The sequence below is a fragment of the Bos indicus x Bos taurus genome, chromosome X (assembly GCF_003369695.1).
Source record: "Bos indicus x Bos taurus breed Angus x Brahman F1 hybrid chromosome X, Bos_hybrid_MaternalHap_v2.0, whole genome shotgun sequence".
Taxonomy (NCBI): domain Eukaryota; kingdom Metazoa; phylum Chordata; class Mammalia; order Artiodactyla; family Bovidae; genus Bos; species Bos indicus x Bos taurus.
Genome location: NC_040105.1, coordinates 129,055,284 through 129,071,910, shown reverse-complemented (window position 1 = coordinate 129,071,910; position 16,627 = coordinate 129,055,284). Strand labels below are relative to the sequence as shown.

The 16,627-nt window shown below is 50.0% G+C and overlaps 1 protein-coding gene across 3 annotated transcripts in view; it reads right to left on the bottom strand.

Moving 5' to 3' along the window:
- HS6ST2 (heparan sulfate 6-O-sulfotransferase 2) overlaps positions 1–8,896 on the bottom strand; it is a 490,102-nt gene extending 481,206 nt beyond the window's left edge. Inside the window, exons 1-2 of one of the 3 annotated variants that reach the window (XM_027535118.1) lie at positions 8,077–8,896; positions 6,676–7,194 (exon numbers count right to left, since the gene is read on the bottom strand). In XM_027535118.1, the coding sequence (XP_027390919.1) occupies positions 6,676–7,194; positions 8,077–8,504 (947 nt within the window). In that variant the 5' untranslated portion in view covers positions 8,505–8,896. The remainder of the gene's footprint in view (positions 1–6,675; positions 7,195–8,076) is intronic. The other 2 variants (XM_027535120.1, XM_027535121.1) reach the window with 2 other exon arrangements.
- Between the last annotated feature and the right edge of the window lie 7,731 nt (positions 8,897–16,627).

The window sequence follows — 16,627 nt, the reverse complement described above, 5'->3', positions numbered from 1 at the left end:
ATTCAATAAATATTTGTAAATAAATGAATAAATAAATGAGTGAATGATAAAAAGACATGTACAGGACTGTTTTTCAGTAAAATGCCAGACAGCAAATTGTGGGTCAAAGAAATACTGTCAATGTTCTCTGTTTATCTATTTTATTTCCAAAAGAATCATTTCAATTTACATTTCCATCAACAATGTATATGAATGATGGTATTTACCACACCTTTGTCAACACTGACTACTATCCTTTTTTTGTTTGGCGGCAGTGGTGATATATACCAAGTTGTTTTTTTCAATCTGAGAAATTAATTAGAGAAGCAAAAAGCTTTTCCTACATACAATTGAAATCTGCATTTCTTTAGTACCAGTGAAACTAAACTTTTTTCCTTAGTTTAGAAACTAAAAACTAATCTTTCTCCTTTCTGTAAACTAGCTTTGGTTCCATGTTGCAAGTTTTCTGGTCATAGCCTTTGTTTTTCTGCTCAATTCGCTGGAGTTCTTTTTCCAGGAAAGATGTCAGCCTTTTGTCTGTTTTATTTGTTGTGCATATTTTCATCAGTTTGACACATGCCTTTTCATTTATTTTTGGACAGATAAACATTTCTCATTTTTATGTAATCATAACTGTCGATATTTTCCTCTATTCAAATAGTCTCTTCCTTGGCTAAGATTCCCACATGAAAACTGCAGTGATCATTTAAATAATACTGCCAACTGTGAATTCAGATTAACTGGGTTCACAGACTCCTACGTATACAACTAAGCCCTAACCTGTTTAGAACTCTGGTTCTCACTTCTTTGCAAGCTTTGGCCAGTAGAAACCTAAGCAAGTTAGACTGGTCACAGCTCTCAGTACCCTCCCAGCTCTCATTAGACCCCCTTTTCAACCTCTCTGTTTTGTCAGTGGTACCATCTTGACTCCAGACTGGAAATCAGAGCTATACCTTTAACTTGACTATAGCCTTCATTTACTTTTGTGCTTCTTACATTCCTGCCATGCGAGAGTTTCTCATACCTCTGGGGTTCAACCTTCTGGTTGCCATTACAGGACCTCTACAAGGAGGCTCCCTAACCCTCCCCCAGGCCCGAACCTTCTCAGGGACTTGTGCCATGAGGATGCCACATCCACCCACAGTGCCTCCTTCCTTCTAAATTTTGTTGTTTGCTCATTGTTTAGTCCCGAAGTCATGTCTGACTCTTTGGGCCCCATGAACCGTAGCCTACCAGGCTCCTCTGTCCATGGCATTTCCCAGGCAAGAATACTGGAGTGGGCTGCCGTTTCCTCCTCCAGGGGATCTTCCCCACCCAGGGATGAAACCCGTGTCTCCTGAGAAGCCAGTTTCTTCCTAAGAACAAGCCACCTATTCCCAGAAGCCTTTCCAAACAGATCTCTCCTTTTTCTGGCCTGCTCCTCATCCTTTAGAAAGAAAAGGGCCTTAGAAAGCAACCTGTTTAAGTCTCCCATTTTACAGAGGGGGGGGGGTGGACCTGCCAAATCACTGGTTCCTCCCCACTCCCCACCTGTCTATACTACATAGTTCTGCACTTTTACCATCATGAACTTGAGGCTGAAGATGGTGACCTCGGCTTTTGGGGATTTGTCTGGGCTCTAATCTCCTCCAACTGCCAGCACTAGGCAGAGGTCATAATACTTACTCCACAAAGTTTGCTGATTAGACCTAAACTGTTACCTAAACAGATGAACTTTTCTCTATTTTTAAAATGTATTCCAATAAAGGTATGACATTTTAAAGACATTATTGATATTCAAATCATTTTCAAACAAAACCCATCTTCTTTATTAAATATCTAAAACACCAAATTATTCCGTTCTACTGTAAGTTCTGTGAGAGTAAAGATGACACATCTCTCCTGGAATATAATGGGCAGCTTCGCAAAATTTCATTTCACGAATGACAGATAGAAGAGGTGACTATTCTTTAATGTCATCTCATACTACTTAAGTTGATGACAGATATCTAGAAAAGACAAGCTCTAACATTCTTATTGCCACGTAACAGCACTAGTCTAAAATTACTATTAAGAAAATCTAATTCCAAATAGCTTTTTATACCACCTTGAGAACTTTGAGCTTGTCTGGGATGCCAGCAACATATTTGCCATCCGGGCAAAGATGTTAATTTATCATGGTGAATTTCTCCCCCTCTCCTGGGAGATACACGTGTGCAGGGCAGGAGGCAATAACAGCTCTTAGCATCCTTGGCTAATTGAAGCTGCGCCTGTGAGAATCCAGTGGCCTACAGCTTGAGGGACCAGAAGGACCGTACCACTGCCTAAACTGATCCATTCACTGGCTGCCTCACCCTGTACCACATGCCAGTCTTGTCGTCCTGCTTCACTGCATGAGGGAAGGAGTGGAACATGGGCACCTGAGCCATGAGCAGGCTCATGCACTATGGACTTCCTACCAAGACATGGCTGTGTCAAAATAGAGCCACCTTGGGAATTCCCTGGCACTCCAGTGGTTAGGACTTGGTGCTTTCACTGACAAAGCCTGGGTTCGATCCCTGGCTAGGGAACTAAGATCTCAGAAGCCACACAGCCAAAAATAAAGCCACCTTTAAACAAAAGGAAAAGAAAAGGAAGCCTTTACTACAAGTATTAAAAAGGAGTGACCACAAAGAAGACAAAAGAGAGAGAAAGCTATGCTCCATAGAAATGCCATATTTCCTGTAAGTGATAACCTAGTGGATTTCCTGTAAGTGATAACCTAGTGGATTCTAGGTGAAAATTAATTACTCTTCCCCTATGACTGCTGCAAAATGTAAAGATGCTAAATGTCTAAGATGCACCATGAATATGATGATCAGATTCTCTGACTTGGGTAGCTGAGGAAGCTGATCTTCTCCCGCCACCAACTGCCACCCTAGTGTGCCAGCCAGCACAGTGCCCGGGGGAAGAATGAGCCTGGTGCAGTTTCTCAATGCCCAGTTCTGAGGTCCTCCCACAGACTCAGGATGCACTAGAGTTGGCTACAAACAGAGGGAATTTGGCCTGAGAAAAAGCCTGCAGGATCTGGGAGTCAGAAGAACTGATCAGCAACCATGTTTTGATACATTTTCAAAAACAGTCTTGGGAATTCTCGAATGAGCAGGATTTCGCTCTGGCCCCTAAACAACATATTCGCACACAGAGGCATGAAATGCAATTTCTAGGTTTTTTTAAAAAAAAAAAACAAATACGGTTCTTAAGAAACTGGTGCCTTTTGCCAGCCAAGCACTCTCTCTTTGTCCTCTCCAGGCAGCGTGATGGCAGCCGTTTGCACTCAGCAGTTATATATCACCCGAGCACTTCTAGAATGTAGCAGTGGGAGCACAATTCATGTCTTGGCTTGCAGCCTCCGTGGCCTCTCATGCCGGCCTCCCCCCCCACCATGGACAGATGTAGTGAGTCAGAAGGTGTCCCTTGTCGCCACTGATGGTTCCTCCTGACACTTATTCACCAGGCCCCCAGTGTATTCCCACTCTGCTCAGCTTTGCAGTGATTCCTGCCTTGGCAATGAGACGCCCCTTTGCCAACCAGCCACCAGACCTTCTCCTGGTGAGCATAAAGCTTCAGGGAGGTAGAATTCTATTTCTCTCTCAATGACTGCGGCAACCCTGGTCCAATCACTCATTCAAACACATGTGTAAAAACGACTGGAAACGGCGATAATGTAGGTGATAATAACACCAGTGAGCATCCATGGAGTGTTCACTTTGTGGTAATGACTCACATGAAATACCTCACTGTGCTTTTGCAAAAAAAAAACCTTGCTCATGGAGTTGCCGTCGACAGAGCAAGGGCTGTGGAATCAGCCCAGGCTGGAGCAAGATCCTTGCTGTGTCACTAAAGAGTCCAATGACCTTGAGAAAGTCCTTCAACCACTTTGGGCTTCTGTCTCATCTGATAAATAGGGAGACTTCTGCCCACTCTGCCTTCTTGCTACCGACAGTGCAACTTTACAGAGACATAGCAGAGATAAGGGATGGCAAAGCTCACCAGGAACCAGAATGCACTAACCACACAGATAAGGCTGGGACAGGCTCGGGTCCAAGGTCATGCAGCTGGTTCACGGCTAACCTGGAACTGAGGCCCAGGCGTCAGAACTCCCAGGCCAAACAGACGGAGCTGCTGTTCTGCTCAGCTCAGTGGACCACAGAGCCCACCAGCAGCTGGCACGGAAGGCTGTTCCACACAGGAACTCCCCGCGGCTGACTTTCTGTCTCATGAGACCAGCTCCTCGGCCTCATGCATCACAACCAGCACAGATGTTTCTGTCTCTAAATTTGCAACATACACACACACTCTCAGTGTCACACGCTTGTGTACACCTTCTCTCACACAGATTATCAGAATTCACAGAACTGGTCCTGTAAGCAGTCAGCATCCTGGGAAATTCTGGAACCCTCCGGCTATGACTACTCTTTAAGATGACGATTTCTGGAGGTGGGTAGGAATTAAGGAAATAAAGTGCCTTGGGGTAGCCACATGTTTCTCTAGCAAATTTTACTTCATTTTGGTGAATATCAGAAGATCCAAGTAACTCCGACTCTTTAGAAAGTGATTCTTCCTTTATTAGACTAGATGGCACTGTGGTATCACCCTTTTGATGACCAAGGAAATCGTATTTCATGTCAAATAATTTTGCTTCCACTGGGGACTGTCCAAGAGGCTAAGCCCTCCCCTTTGAGGGGTCCTCGTTATCCTATGGAAATTTTCTGAAGGAATCTGCCAGAGGACAGTGGCCATCAAATACACAAGATCACAATGACAATAATGTGTGTTTACACACTATGTCACACTACCTGTCCAAAGGGATTTTAAAAGGCACATGTGCATTGTGGAACTCCAGAGAGGGCCGGGCCATAGTAGCCAAGACTTCGTTTTTTCCTCCTCTGCCACAGCCATGGCTGTGGAATTCGATTTTTGCCCTCAAGAGTTTTTTTTTTTATATCAGCACCTTTCACTACACCTACAGGCTCCATTAGCAAGAGGAATTATTTTCAATATTGCCAAACTGTTTGTGAACATCTTAAACCCTAAAGTCTTGTGGTGACAATGGCTTACACAATTCCCACAGTGGATTGAGGTGGCAGCCTTCCTAGGGTCAAGGTTCTCTTAGGAGGTTGGGAACAGAGGAGGTTAGTGCTGGAAGGGAAATGGAAGTTCAACAGATTCTCCCAGAATTCCAGCATTCAGAAAGGACACTGTAAACTGACGGATGGGAAAGTGAGTAGCGGGTGAGGTTTCCCCTAAATCTCAATGATGACCAGAAAGTTGGAGGGCTCTATTCGTCTGGGGCTGGACAGAAAAACCCACATTGGCTGTCGCATTCCGAGAGGTACCAACAAAAGGTGATAATGTCTGGAGCAGAGCAGCCCTCACCATGAGAAGGGAATGGGGAATCTGTCCAGGGAAGCAGCCTCTGTAGCAGCAGCAATCTCCTGTGGTCAGCTCAGTGGAGAGACAGAGAGCATGGCCATGTCAACTAAACTCACCTTATCCATTCCCGGCATCCCCTGCAGCAGCCCTCTCTGTTTTATAGAGAGCAGCAGAATGGGAGCCCTGACTGGGGCAACTGCACCCCAAAGAGTCCTTCCTACTCCCCACTTTATGACATTCCCTGACCTCCAGCAACCAGGCATTGCAGCTGGCTGGAGGAAAATGCCCTCGCTTCAAAAGTGACTGGCTTTTCATAAAACAGCTCTTTCAGCATCAGCCATAGGTTCCCAGCAAGTGGACTGGCAGCGCCCTGCTCTAGGGCTCACGAATTTGTAAATCAGGAGAGGTTTCTCAAGACTGAGCCCCACACGGGATCCGCAGCAGCGTCCCAACCCGCCCTTCAGCCCGCGAGATGGCCCTTACACTCGCAAAGCGCAGGGGATGCCCCGCGTGAAGCCAGTAACCAGGGGCGCAAGCTGGGTACTGGGTGTCCACAAACAGCCACAGAGGGACATTTATTCGCCCAAAGAGAGTAGAGCCAGCGGAAAGAAAGGAGGAGCGAGGCGACAAAAGTATGGAAGGAAGAGGGAAAAACACACACACACAGAAAAGGTTAAAGAAAGGACGGGAAGCAAAGTGAGAAAGGAAAACGGAGGGAGAAGGAAAGAGCAAGCGGCTAGGAGCTGACAAGATCCCAAGCAAGAGAAAGAGAGGTGAATAGACGAAGCGAAGGGAAAGGCCGGGGAGGAGGGGGAAGAATGCGGGATCGTCAAAGAAGAGAAAGGCAGCTTGGGAACCTGGGCGCGGAGAAAAGAGAGAGGCTGGAGGGACTCAGGCACGCTACACGGAGAGCGCGGCTCTTTCCGGCGCTCCAGTGAGGAATCTACATTCTGTACCCTGTCCCGGCGGCTGCCGGGGGTAGGGGGTGGCGGGAGGGGGGCTCGTCCCGGGCCTCCCAGCCGCTTCCCCCCGCGCACTCTGAGCCGCCAACCAGGCCAACCCGTGTGCAGACATAGGAGCCGTCCCGGGTAGGAATAGACAAGCTTCCTGCGGCCGCCACAGCGCCGTGCTCCCACGCGCCAGGGCGCCAGGCGCCTGCCCAGCCCAGCTCGGGCGCCACTGCAGGGACGCCGAGGTGCTCCCTGGGTCACCCGCACCAATCGGCCGCGCCTTCCGATCCTCTGCCGGGTCAGCGCCCCACTCGGCTCGGGGGGCCCTGATCGGCCGCGGGCGCGCACTCACCTGGATGGTCTCAGCCTGGCATCGCGCTTGCCGTCCACCACGGCGGGCACGCAGCTGGTGAGCTCGGTCCAGTCGGCGTGCAGTCCGCAGCTCCAGCCCGTGGAGAACCTGGAGAAGAGCCAGGTCTCCCGCTTACCAGGCCGATGGCAAGTGCATTTCTTCTGACCCACGCGGCACTCACACGGCTGCTCCAGCTGGATGTTGCGCACCAGGTGGCGGCCGAAAGTGGTGCCTCCGGTCTTTTGGATGTGCAGGAACACGATCAGGTCATCGCCCTTGATGTCGAAGTCTACCTTGCGCAGAAGGTCGCCGCGGCTGAAATTGTAACGGGGCACGAACCTGGCGGAGCTCTCATCCTCCGAGCGGTACGGGTCCGGCAGCGGGGAGCTGAACGCCTGCAGACGGAGGAGCTGGCATTCTGTGCCGGGGCACACGTATTGGAGGACGATCACCGCAAATAGGAAGAGCATCACCAAAGCCAGCAGCAGCTTGTTGGATTTCTCATCCATGTTCCCGACGCTGGGGGAAACCCAAGCTCCTTACGTCAATCCCGCAGCTCAGCCCGCGCTCGCCGCGCGCCCGCACCGCCCCCTCCCCTGGCGCCGCGGTTGCTCCCCTTTCCCCCTCCCTTCGGCACCGAGTACTCCACCGCGGCGGCGGCGGCGGCGGCGGCGGCGGCGGCGGCGGCGGCGGCGCCCTTCCCCGCTTCCTTCCTTCCCGGCAGGCTCAGCGCTGTGGCTTCTGCCGCACACCCCTCCTCCCCCCCACCCCATCGACTCCTTACCGCTGGCCGCCTGCCCTCTCCCCGCACCGGAGCTCTCTGGAGAGGCTTCGCGGGGTTTCGTACCAGTGGGACCCCGCCTGCCCCGGTTGCCCCACTCCCCAACTCATACCACGGGTCCGAGCCTCCGCTCATCTCGTTCCACTCTCGGTGGCTCCGTGGTTCCCATCCCCATCCCGCTTCGCCCACCGGACTCTCCCCGGGGCTTCTGCCCCCAGTCCCTTTGGCGCGCACGCCGCCACCTCCTCGCCTGCCCAATCTCGGGCTCCTTCACCGTGCGCCTCCGAAGCCCTGCTCTTGCCCGCACCGGGTTGCCCACCTTGGGGGCCGCCTCGAGGGAGCTCAGAGCCCGGCGTTCGGAGTTCCCCTGGGGGAATGGGGTCCGCGAGCAACCCGACTTGCTAGCTGAGACGCTGCGCTAAGGGTGCCCGCGGAAGCGCGGGGAAGGAGCCGCAGCGTAGCCAAACGCACGCCGCTCCCCTCCAGAGCCGCGAGCCCGGCCGCCGCGGGCCAGCCGGAACTTTGCGCCCTTTCCTCTCCTCGCGGTTGCTTTCCTTTCCCGCACCGCTCCCGCGCGCCCTGGCCCGGAAGCGCGAGTCCCGCTTTCGCCTAAAACGTACCTGGCTAGGGGACCGAAAATCTTGGAGAATATCGCGCCGAGCACGTGCTTCAGAGAGTGGCCCAGGGCGGCCAGGCCCCGGGTGAGCAGGGCCCGGCAGAGGGAGCCCAGGTCCCAGCGTCTCCTGAGGTTGTGCATCCGCCTGCGGCGGCCTCGGAGCAGTAGCGCGAAGAGAGGGGCGCGCGCGGCTCCCGCCAGAGAAGAAGAAGCCTTTAGGGGCTCGTCCAGGAGCGGCTGGGAGTTGAATCCGCGAGACACACCCCTAGGAGGGCCCGCGCGGACTGAGGCGGCGACTGATCCGGGCCGGCTTGCTGCCAATTCGGCCTCTACTCTGGAATGCCGGCGGGGACAGGTGGTGCGGGCGGGCGCTCCTCGCTCCAGTTGCAACGGCGGCCCGAGCGCCCGGGCTGCACACGCAGGCAGTGCCATTCCCCCCTTCAGGCAACTCAGGGTACTAAGGGTCAGGAGCGAGCTTGAATTTATGTAATAATGCCTCACGCCTAAGAGTTCAAACCACTTAAGCAAAAGACCTGGGTTTTCTACTGTTTGGGGGAACGGAGATCACTCTAGTGAGCACATCACTACACTTTGGCTCGTAATTTCAGCCTCCCCTAAAATAGCAAAGGCGCAAATTGGACCTTTTCCCTCTCTCCTTGCCAATTTCCATTCTCCAACGGAAGCAGGGGCATTTTCTGAAAAGGTAAGTCAGCATGAAGGAAAAAGCGTGACCAAAAAAAAAACGTTTCAGAATGAGAATTTGAGCTTTTTTAGAGCAGGGACTGGTCCTTACTTCCCTATTCTTTCTCAGTCCCCAGCATCAAGCCCCGTGCCTACAGGAAGGCTTCACTCATAAGATTCGTTAAAAGAAAGGCACATGATTAAATACTACATGGGGGGGGGGGGTGCATCTAATCCAAGGTGGTGTGACAAATGAGGAAGCAGGCCCAGAGAGGGAAAGGAATGTGCCCAAGGTCACACAGCAGAGCCTGAGGGTTTGAACCCAGGAAGCCATCCATTTCCTAACACCACCTCTTTTAATAAACAGGTGCAGAGCACCCTCAAGCCAAGTGTCCCGAAAGGTTCTATTCCACTGCAGGACCAGCACTGTAAGGATTGGCAAGGGAAGAAGGAATGTCCCTTTAGAACAAGGTCCCAGGACTCAGGACTCTGACTATTCCCATCTGATTGATCAGGTATTGGGAACTGGTACTTCTGTGAATGAGTGTCCACTGGTGTCCAGGCCCACCTCTGCAGAAGGAACTCGGGCTGGCAGTGGTGTCTCAGAACAGTGTTGTTGGGGAGGTGGGGGCCCATGAGCTGAGTCCTAGCGGTGGCAGTAGGTCCCTCCAGAGACAGGCGCTCCCAGGATCTCCCTTAGAACATTTGATCCCTTGCTGAGCTCTGTTCATCCCTCGTCTATTCTCTCTGTGCAGTAAGGCAGTGAACACTGGTCTCCAGACCTGAGATTCTGTCATTTGCTTGCTGGGCAGCCTTGGGATTATGACTTGCTCCTCCTGAGCCTCAGTTTCCTCTGCTGTAAAATAGAACTAATTCATTTCTGACCATCTGGATCACTGTGAGGATGGCCTTTGATGTTGATGTTTAGTCTCTACATCCGACTCTTTGCGACCCCATGGGCTGTAGCCCACCAGACTCTTCTCTCCATGGGATTTCTCCAGGCAAGAATACTGGAGCGGGTTGCCATATCCTCCTCTAGGGGATCTTCCCGACCCAGAGTTTGAACCCCGATCTCTTACATCTCCTGCATTGCAGGTGGATTCTTCACTGCTGAGCCACCAAGGCTTCCCAGGGATGGGTTTGGGCAATTTCAAATGAGGCAGTGTTTACCTCCTGCTCTAAGCTCACATGTGCCAACTGAGTCATAGGCCAGTGAAGGCAGAGGCCCTTCTCAGGCAATTTCACAGCTGTGCCCCTTGCCCTTACCTCCTTCCCAGACATCCCCAGTCCTGGTTGGACTTCCTTGTGGCCCCCAAGCTACTGGGGACAGTGAGAGTCCCTTAGTCCGGCGGCAAGCATGAGGGATTCTTGAGAATCCTGCATTTCAGGCATTTCACCTATCTGGGGATCCCACATGTGGGGAGGGATGGGGGGGATCAGCTGATGGATGAAGGAGTCAGACTAAGGAGTCAGATGGCCTCCCAGAGAGCTCCCCAGATGCCCCCAGGCTTGTGGGACACATGTGCAAGGGCAGGTGAGGGGAGAGCCAGGGGAGCCCTGAGGATGGCTGAGGAGCTCAACTTGCCAGTTGTCCATTCGACTCCTTTGGTCTCTTCAGTAGGTGGCTCTCTTCATGGTGCCATATGAGAACCACCTCCTGCCCACCAATACATTCAATGGGTCCCCAGAGAAACACTTCTAGAACACAGTGGGTCACACATTCATGCCCCCAGTGACTCTTAAGAACTCTGGAGTTCCTGCTCTAAGAGAGATCAGTGGGACTGGAACATGGGAAGGTGCCTTGGATGGGGGTGGGGGACTGGTAACCAGTATAGGAAACAGTCAGGATTTACTCATTTAGGTCATAAAGAAGGACACATGCACACAGTCAGTCTGATTCTCAGAGGAAGGGGCAGTCAGGTTGGTAGTTTTGCTCTGCACAAAGAAGGAACAGGATGAGGCTGTGAAGTCCAGCTTCTGAGATGGGATGTATGTGCTCATCCACTTAGTCATGTCCAACTCTGTGACCCCATGGACTGTAGCATGCCAGGCTCCTCTGTCCATGGGATTCTCCAAGGCAAGAATAGTGGAGGGGGTTGCCATTTCCTCCTCCAGGGAATCTTCCCGACCCAGGGGTCAAACTCACGTCTCCTGAGTGTCCTGCATTGGCAGGCAGATTCTTTACCACTGAGCAACCTGAGTGTATTTTAGTGTGACTATATACATCGGCTCCCTGGAGGGTATTTGCATTTCTACAACTTTCCTCTACCCTTATCCTGTAAGAAAAATAAAGAAATGACTCTCTTGTGGTGGATTTCATACATCTGGGTTCCTAAAAGTGGGAAGAAACTGTCTGTGGGGGAGTAGGGAACAAGTCTCAGAGGACTGTTCCTGGGGTGAAGAGGCTCCCTGCTAAGAAGAGGGAATTTGTCCCGTGTGTGTCCTGAGAGCTATGTTCTCCTGAGGCCATGCCTGGGCCTTCGTAGGACATTCCAAGACCTCTTGCAATGCTGGGCTGGGCCCATCTTCCAGGAACTGGTTCCCCCTAGGAATTGAGTAACAAAGATCCTGATACTCTAGAAGGGCTTCCCAGATGGTGCTAGTGGTAAAGAATCCACCTGCAATGCAGGAGACATAAGAGATGCAGGTTCTATCCCTGGGTCAGGAATGGCAACCAACTCCAGTATTCTTGCCTGGAGAATGTCTTGCCAGGACAGAGGAGCCTGGTGGGCTACAGTCCATGGTGTCTCAAAGAGTCAGACACAACTGAAGTGACTTATCATGCATGCTCATACTCTGAAATCAGCCCTCTTTTGGAGATTGTGGTGAGGGACAGGTCTATGGTTTTGCATCTTCTTCCTTAGGGCAGCCTGAGTGGTGGTCTGTGTATGTATTTGGGATTCAGGACTTGGAACATGAGGAGGACTCTGCAATCTGAGCAGGGCTTCTGGTTGTCTCCACAGTGAGCCATTCTTTTCATTATTTATCCAGAACCTTATCCTCCCATGGTTTCCACAAAATGTTGCCGATTCTGGGAGCATAAAGGTCAGGCTGGCTTGCATACTAAGCAGTGTGCTCCCAAATACGAATTTGGTTGCTGGTGTCTGAGAGGAGAGCAGGAGGTGGTTGAGAGAGCCCTGGCCTGGGAGTCCAGAGACTTGGGTTGCCGAGAACAGGACCCTGTATGACCATGAGGAAGACACCTGTTCGATCTTGGGCTCAGTTGCCCTATTTGTAAGAAGTCACAGTCGGTGTTGTCCCTAAGGGCATTGTCCTGCTCTAATATGGTAAGTCACTTGCTTTTCTTGTCTTCTTCAAGGGCCAGAGTGCTGCCAAACTCTCAGTGCCTCCTCGCAGGGCAGAGCCCAGTCCTTCCTGCTTTCTGTAACAGTCACATGGTGCGGAACCATTAGGCAATCAGCAGCTGGACTTGTCCTGAGCCTGTGTAACAGGGGTAACAGCAGGGTCCCCTGTTCAAATTGAAACAGAAACAGTGGAAACTTAATGTCAAATAAAGTGCTGGCGAATAACTGAAGTAAATAAATTTATTTTTAAAAGTGCTGGCATTCTTTATAGGATATAAAACACTAAGAAAATATGCTTTCCCATTACCCCGAGCATTGCCTCAAAGCTGTCTTTCCAGCTGTCGCTAATTTAAAAAAAAAAAAAAGCTCATACTCTCAATTATAGGTGATTTTTGTCACCAAGATTGAAAACATGCAAACTGTTGTCACTTCATTGCTGTTTTTCTGCATCTCTCCAAACTGAATGAACAGCATTGCTTCATGAAAGCACTGCTCTGAAATTTGACTTTAATATTCTAAACAGGTTCGGTGTGTTATAGACAGCACTCTCAATGGTTGTCTATTTTTCTCCCATGAAGCACTGAATTATTTGTTTAGCCTTTAAAAAAACACATGGGGTTGAAGGAATCACAAGAGGAGGAGGATGTCAGGGTGATGTGTATGCTGAATGAACGCGTGCTGCAAAGGCAAGAGAAAGAAGCACTGGATCAGGGTTCATGGTCAACTGTGAACATCAGACCCATGGCCGCCCTTCTCCTGATGAGAACTGCCCACCATTTCCCCAACAGTGACACCCCCATTTCTCACCGACAGCCTTTGGAGGAGTCTGTCCAGGCAGGACTTTGAAAGCCATGGTGAGCCAAGGCCTGGCAACCACCAGGGGCAGCAGGTCAGACTCCACTCCTGATACAGTCATGTTGCTTATTTGGGCCTCAGTCTCCACTCATAAAATAGCCTGACCAGGTACCCTCCAAAAACTGGCTTAGGGGTAGAATAAAGAGGAAGCCAATCTCAAATGAGTTTATTTTAAAAAGGAAAGGGCACAGGTTTGGAGAGCACCTTGCCCTGGGGTTTCATCAGGGCTCTCTGAGCTGTCTCAGAGCCTCAGTTTTCCATTCCATGAAAATGGAATATAACAACCTCACTTGGTTGTAATATGAGTTCACTAAAACAATCTATGGGAGGTATTCAGTTGAGTTCCTAGAAAGAGTACACCTTGTGTAAATGTCCATTTCTCTTCACTTTCGACTGAATATCTTTGGTTTGAGCTCTTGGTTTATATTTCCCACAACAGTAACATACACATATTTAATGACCCCCATTTTCTTTGCCTGCCTTCCTGTCTCACTCTCCCTTCACATATCTCCAGTGCTTTCCGGAGCTGGTGTCCCCTGGGTGATGAAAGAATAAAATGATCCATTTAATCACACTGAGGAATGAGACATGTCCACGTGAACCCTGGCAGGAGACATCTACAAAGGAGGAGGAAAAATGATCCTCACCAGGAGACACCATGAAACAGGCACAATAGCAGTGGAGGAGATGCTTGGGGAGCTGAGCTGGAGGGTTTTAAGTATGTGCAGAACTTACAGGGCCAGCCCCACTCTAAATTATTGACAGTAATTTTCGACTCTGTTCACTTCAAAAGTTAATGGTCGATTTGGCCAGAGCAGTTTCGACTTGATCAGCTGGGCAAACCACAGCGGTCATGAAAAACATGGTCAGCTTTGTGTTCATCCGATGTGAGCCAGAGCTGGGCCAGTAACACCCTTTCCCCGTGGCTGAGTAGAAAGAGCGCCAAGCTGGAGGCGAAGAAAACAATGTTTGAGTCTTAGTTCTGCCTCCAGCTCACTGTGTGACCCTGGGCTAGTCTCTTGACCTCTCTGGGATTTAGCTCCTGACCTTGGTAAATGGAGGGGCTGTATCAGATGATTCTGAAGACCAAAGACCGGTCCCAGCAGGAACTTGCTGTGATCTAAGTTATGCCAGCTACCAAGCAGAGCTGAGGAGGGACCGCACTCTCTCTAGCCTTTGTGCAGGCAAAAATGCTCTACCGAAGATGACCTCAAGCTTGTGGCTGAGTCAGAAAAGCCAAAGGAGGACTTAGAGGAGGCAGCTTTCTTAGATCACGTGGGTAAGAGAGAAACTTGAAAATAAACCTTCCGGGCTTCTGCTGACTTAGAAAGTAAAGTCAAAACTGAAGGATTGGGGAAAAGTGTTGAGAACTGACCTCCCACTGACACAAAAGCCCTAGGTAGGTTTTAATAATGATAATAACAAAAGCAAGAGTGGCCCTGCCTGGCCCACAGCCTCCCACTTGTTTGCTTACTGTGGGATCTTTGCAAGAGAGGAGCACGCCCACTGCTCATCTCCTGGCTGGTCTCTGTGGGAGTTCTAGGTTTGAATAATCAAATACAAAAGCTGAAAATTATATCTCAGAGCAATCTGGAGGATTTAGAGGAAGCTAACCTCTGAGGGCAAATTGGCTCCCAGGAAAAGGATCTCTTTGTCACCCAAATGGGCTTGAAGAGGGAGGTTTTATAAGAACAACCCAGGAAAAGAGAAAAGTTAATTTAGAGAAATCATACATGTCACCGCCTAAGTGAAAATTAATTTTTAATCAGAGGGAGCCAGATTAGACTTAACTGGGCTTGAGAGCAAAACCTAGAAAAGGACTTACTTTTTTATGTACATATTTTCAAAATCCAGATTTCACTAAAAGACATGAGAACGCAGAAAGCTACAAGCTTAGAGCAGCAGAGGGAAATGAACTTGGTGAAAGACATGGTGAGCATTCATCTACACTGAAAAGCTGCCTTAGTGGGTACCATCTTGTGAAATATTTAGCTGACACAGAAGACAATATTCTAGTCCCCAGTCAGAAGAGTTGATACGAGTGAATAAAGGGTTAGAATTGTGATGGGGGCAACTGAGGAGAGGGTGACATTTTGTCAAGGCTGCCAGCTCCAGTGCTCTGCACCATGGTCAGGGATGGCTGGCCATGGTGATGTCACCTGTAGACTGACTCCAAAATGCTTATCAGACTATGCCAGGAAGATCTCCTTGACTCCACACCTATTATGTGTCAAGCACTTGGCTACACACTTCACATGCCCTCTCTCAATTAACATGCTCAGCAAGGGACTTCCCTGATGGCCCAGTGGCTAAGACTGTGCAGTCCCAATGCAGGGGGCTCCAGGTTCCATCTCGGGTCAGGGAACTAGATTCCACATGCCTCAACTAAGAGTTCATGTGCCACAACTAAAAGATTCTGCATGCTGCAACTAAGACCTGGCATGGCCAAATAAATAGATTTTTAAAAAAAACACAAAACATGTTTGGCAGCCCAGCGAGGTGATTACTTTTCTCGTACCTATTTTACAGGTGAGTAAAATGGGGTTCAGGATTAGAGCCACCCAGCTTGGAAGTAGTGGAGCTGTGCTGTGGTGGTGGTGTGCTCAGTCGTGTCCGACTCTTTGCAACCCCATAGATTGTAGCCCTCCAGGCTCCTCTGTCCATGGAATTCTCCAGGCAAGAATACTGGAGTGGGGTTGCCATGCCTTCCTCCAGGGGATCTTCCTGACCCAGGTATCGAACCTGTGTCTCTTACGTCTCCTGCATTGGCAGGCAGGTTCTTTACCCCTGGCACCACTTGGGAAGCCCAGTGGAGCTGAGACTTGAACCCAAATCTGTTAATCTCCACAGTGAGTCCAGTGTCCCAGTGATGCTCATCCGGCTCCAAGACGTCTGGGCATGAGCTGGAGAGTGAGTCATCCTGTCCACAAACGGAATATCAAGAAACTTAGATGGTCCTCATCCTAGGCAGAGAGAGATCATGGTGTGTGGGGGGGCACATGCTCTGAGGACACTGAGGGAAATCGAGGTTAGGGGCTCAGAGCCTGAACTTTGTTAATGGTAAAGAGGGAAGCATAGATGCAGACACTGCAAACTGGGTAACTCAATGCACACATAACCTTGGGACATCACCCACACTATCTGATATGGTTATTTTTTTTTTTTTTGAAGTGTCTTAAGCAACTTTGTCCACTCCGCTATGCAATAACCTTCCGGAAGGCTGGGACCTTGGCTTCTTCATTTTTAAAACTTCTCCTCAGAGCCCAATAACAATAATTTTGGTCTAAGGCTTCTTGGTTTACCAAAGACTTTCATGGACACTGACTCGACCTTCAAAATAACTCAACAAGGCAGCTGTTCTTGCCCTCACTTTATCTGTGGGGAAATGGCATTTAGTAGGGCCGAAGGACCTTGGTCAAGGGCACACAGCTGATGTGGAGTTATCACTGCTGACCACTCCCTTGATACCCCCAAGCACGCAAGCCAACACGAGGTAATCACAAGGCCCCTCACAGAGGATCTGCCATAGACTAGACGCTCAAGAGATGTCCGTTGTCCCCTTCCTTGACAATATATGATTTTAAAATGTTTTCTTTGCACTAATTATATCCTACCCAGTACCCCAATATATTCAACAGACACCAGTCTACATTCAGAGAGCTTACCACTGATGTAAGGAAATACAGCCCATGTGTGTGCCCAGTGACCCAGTCC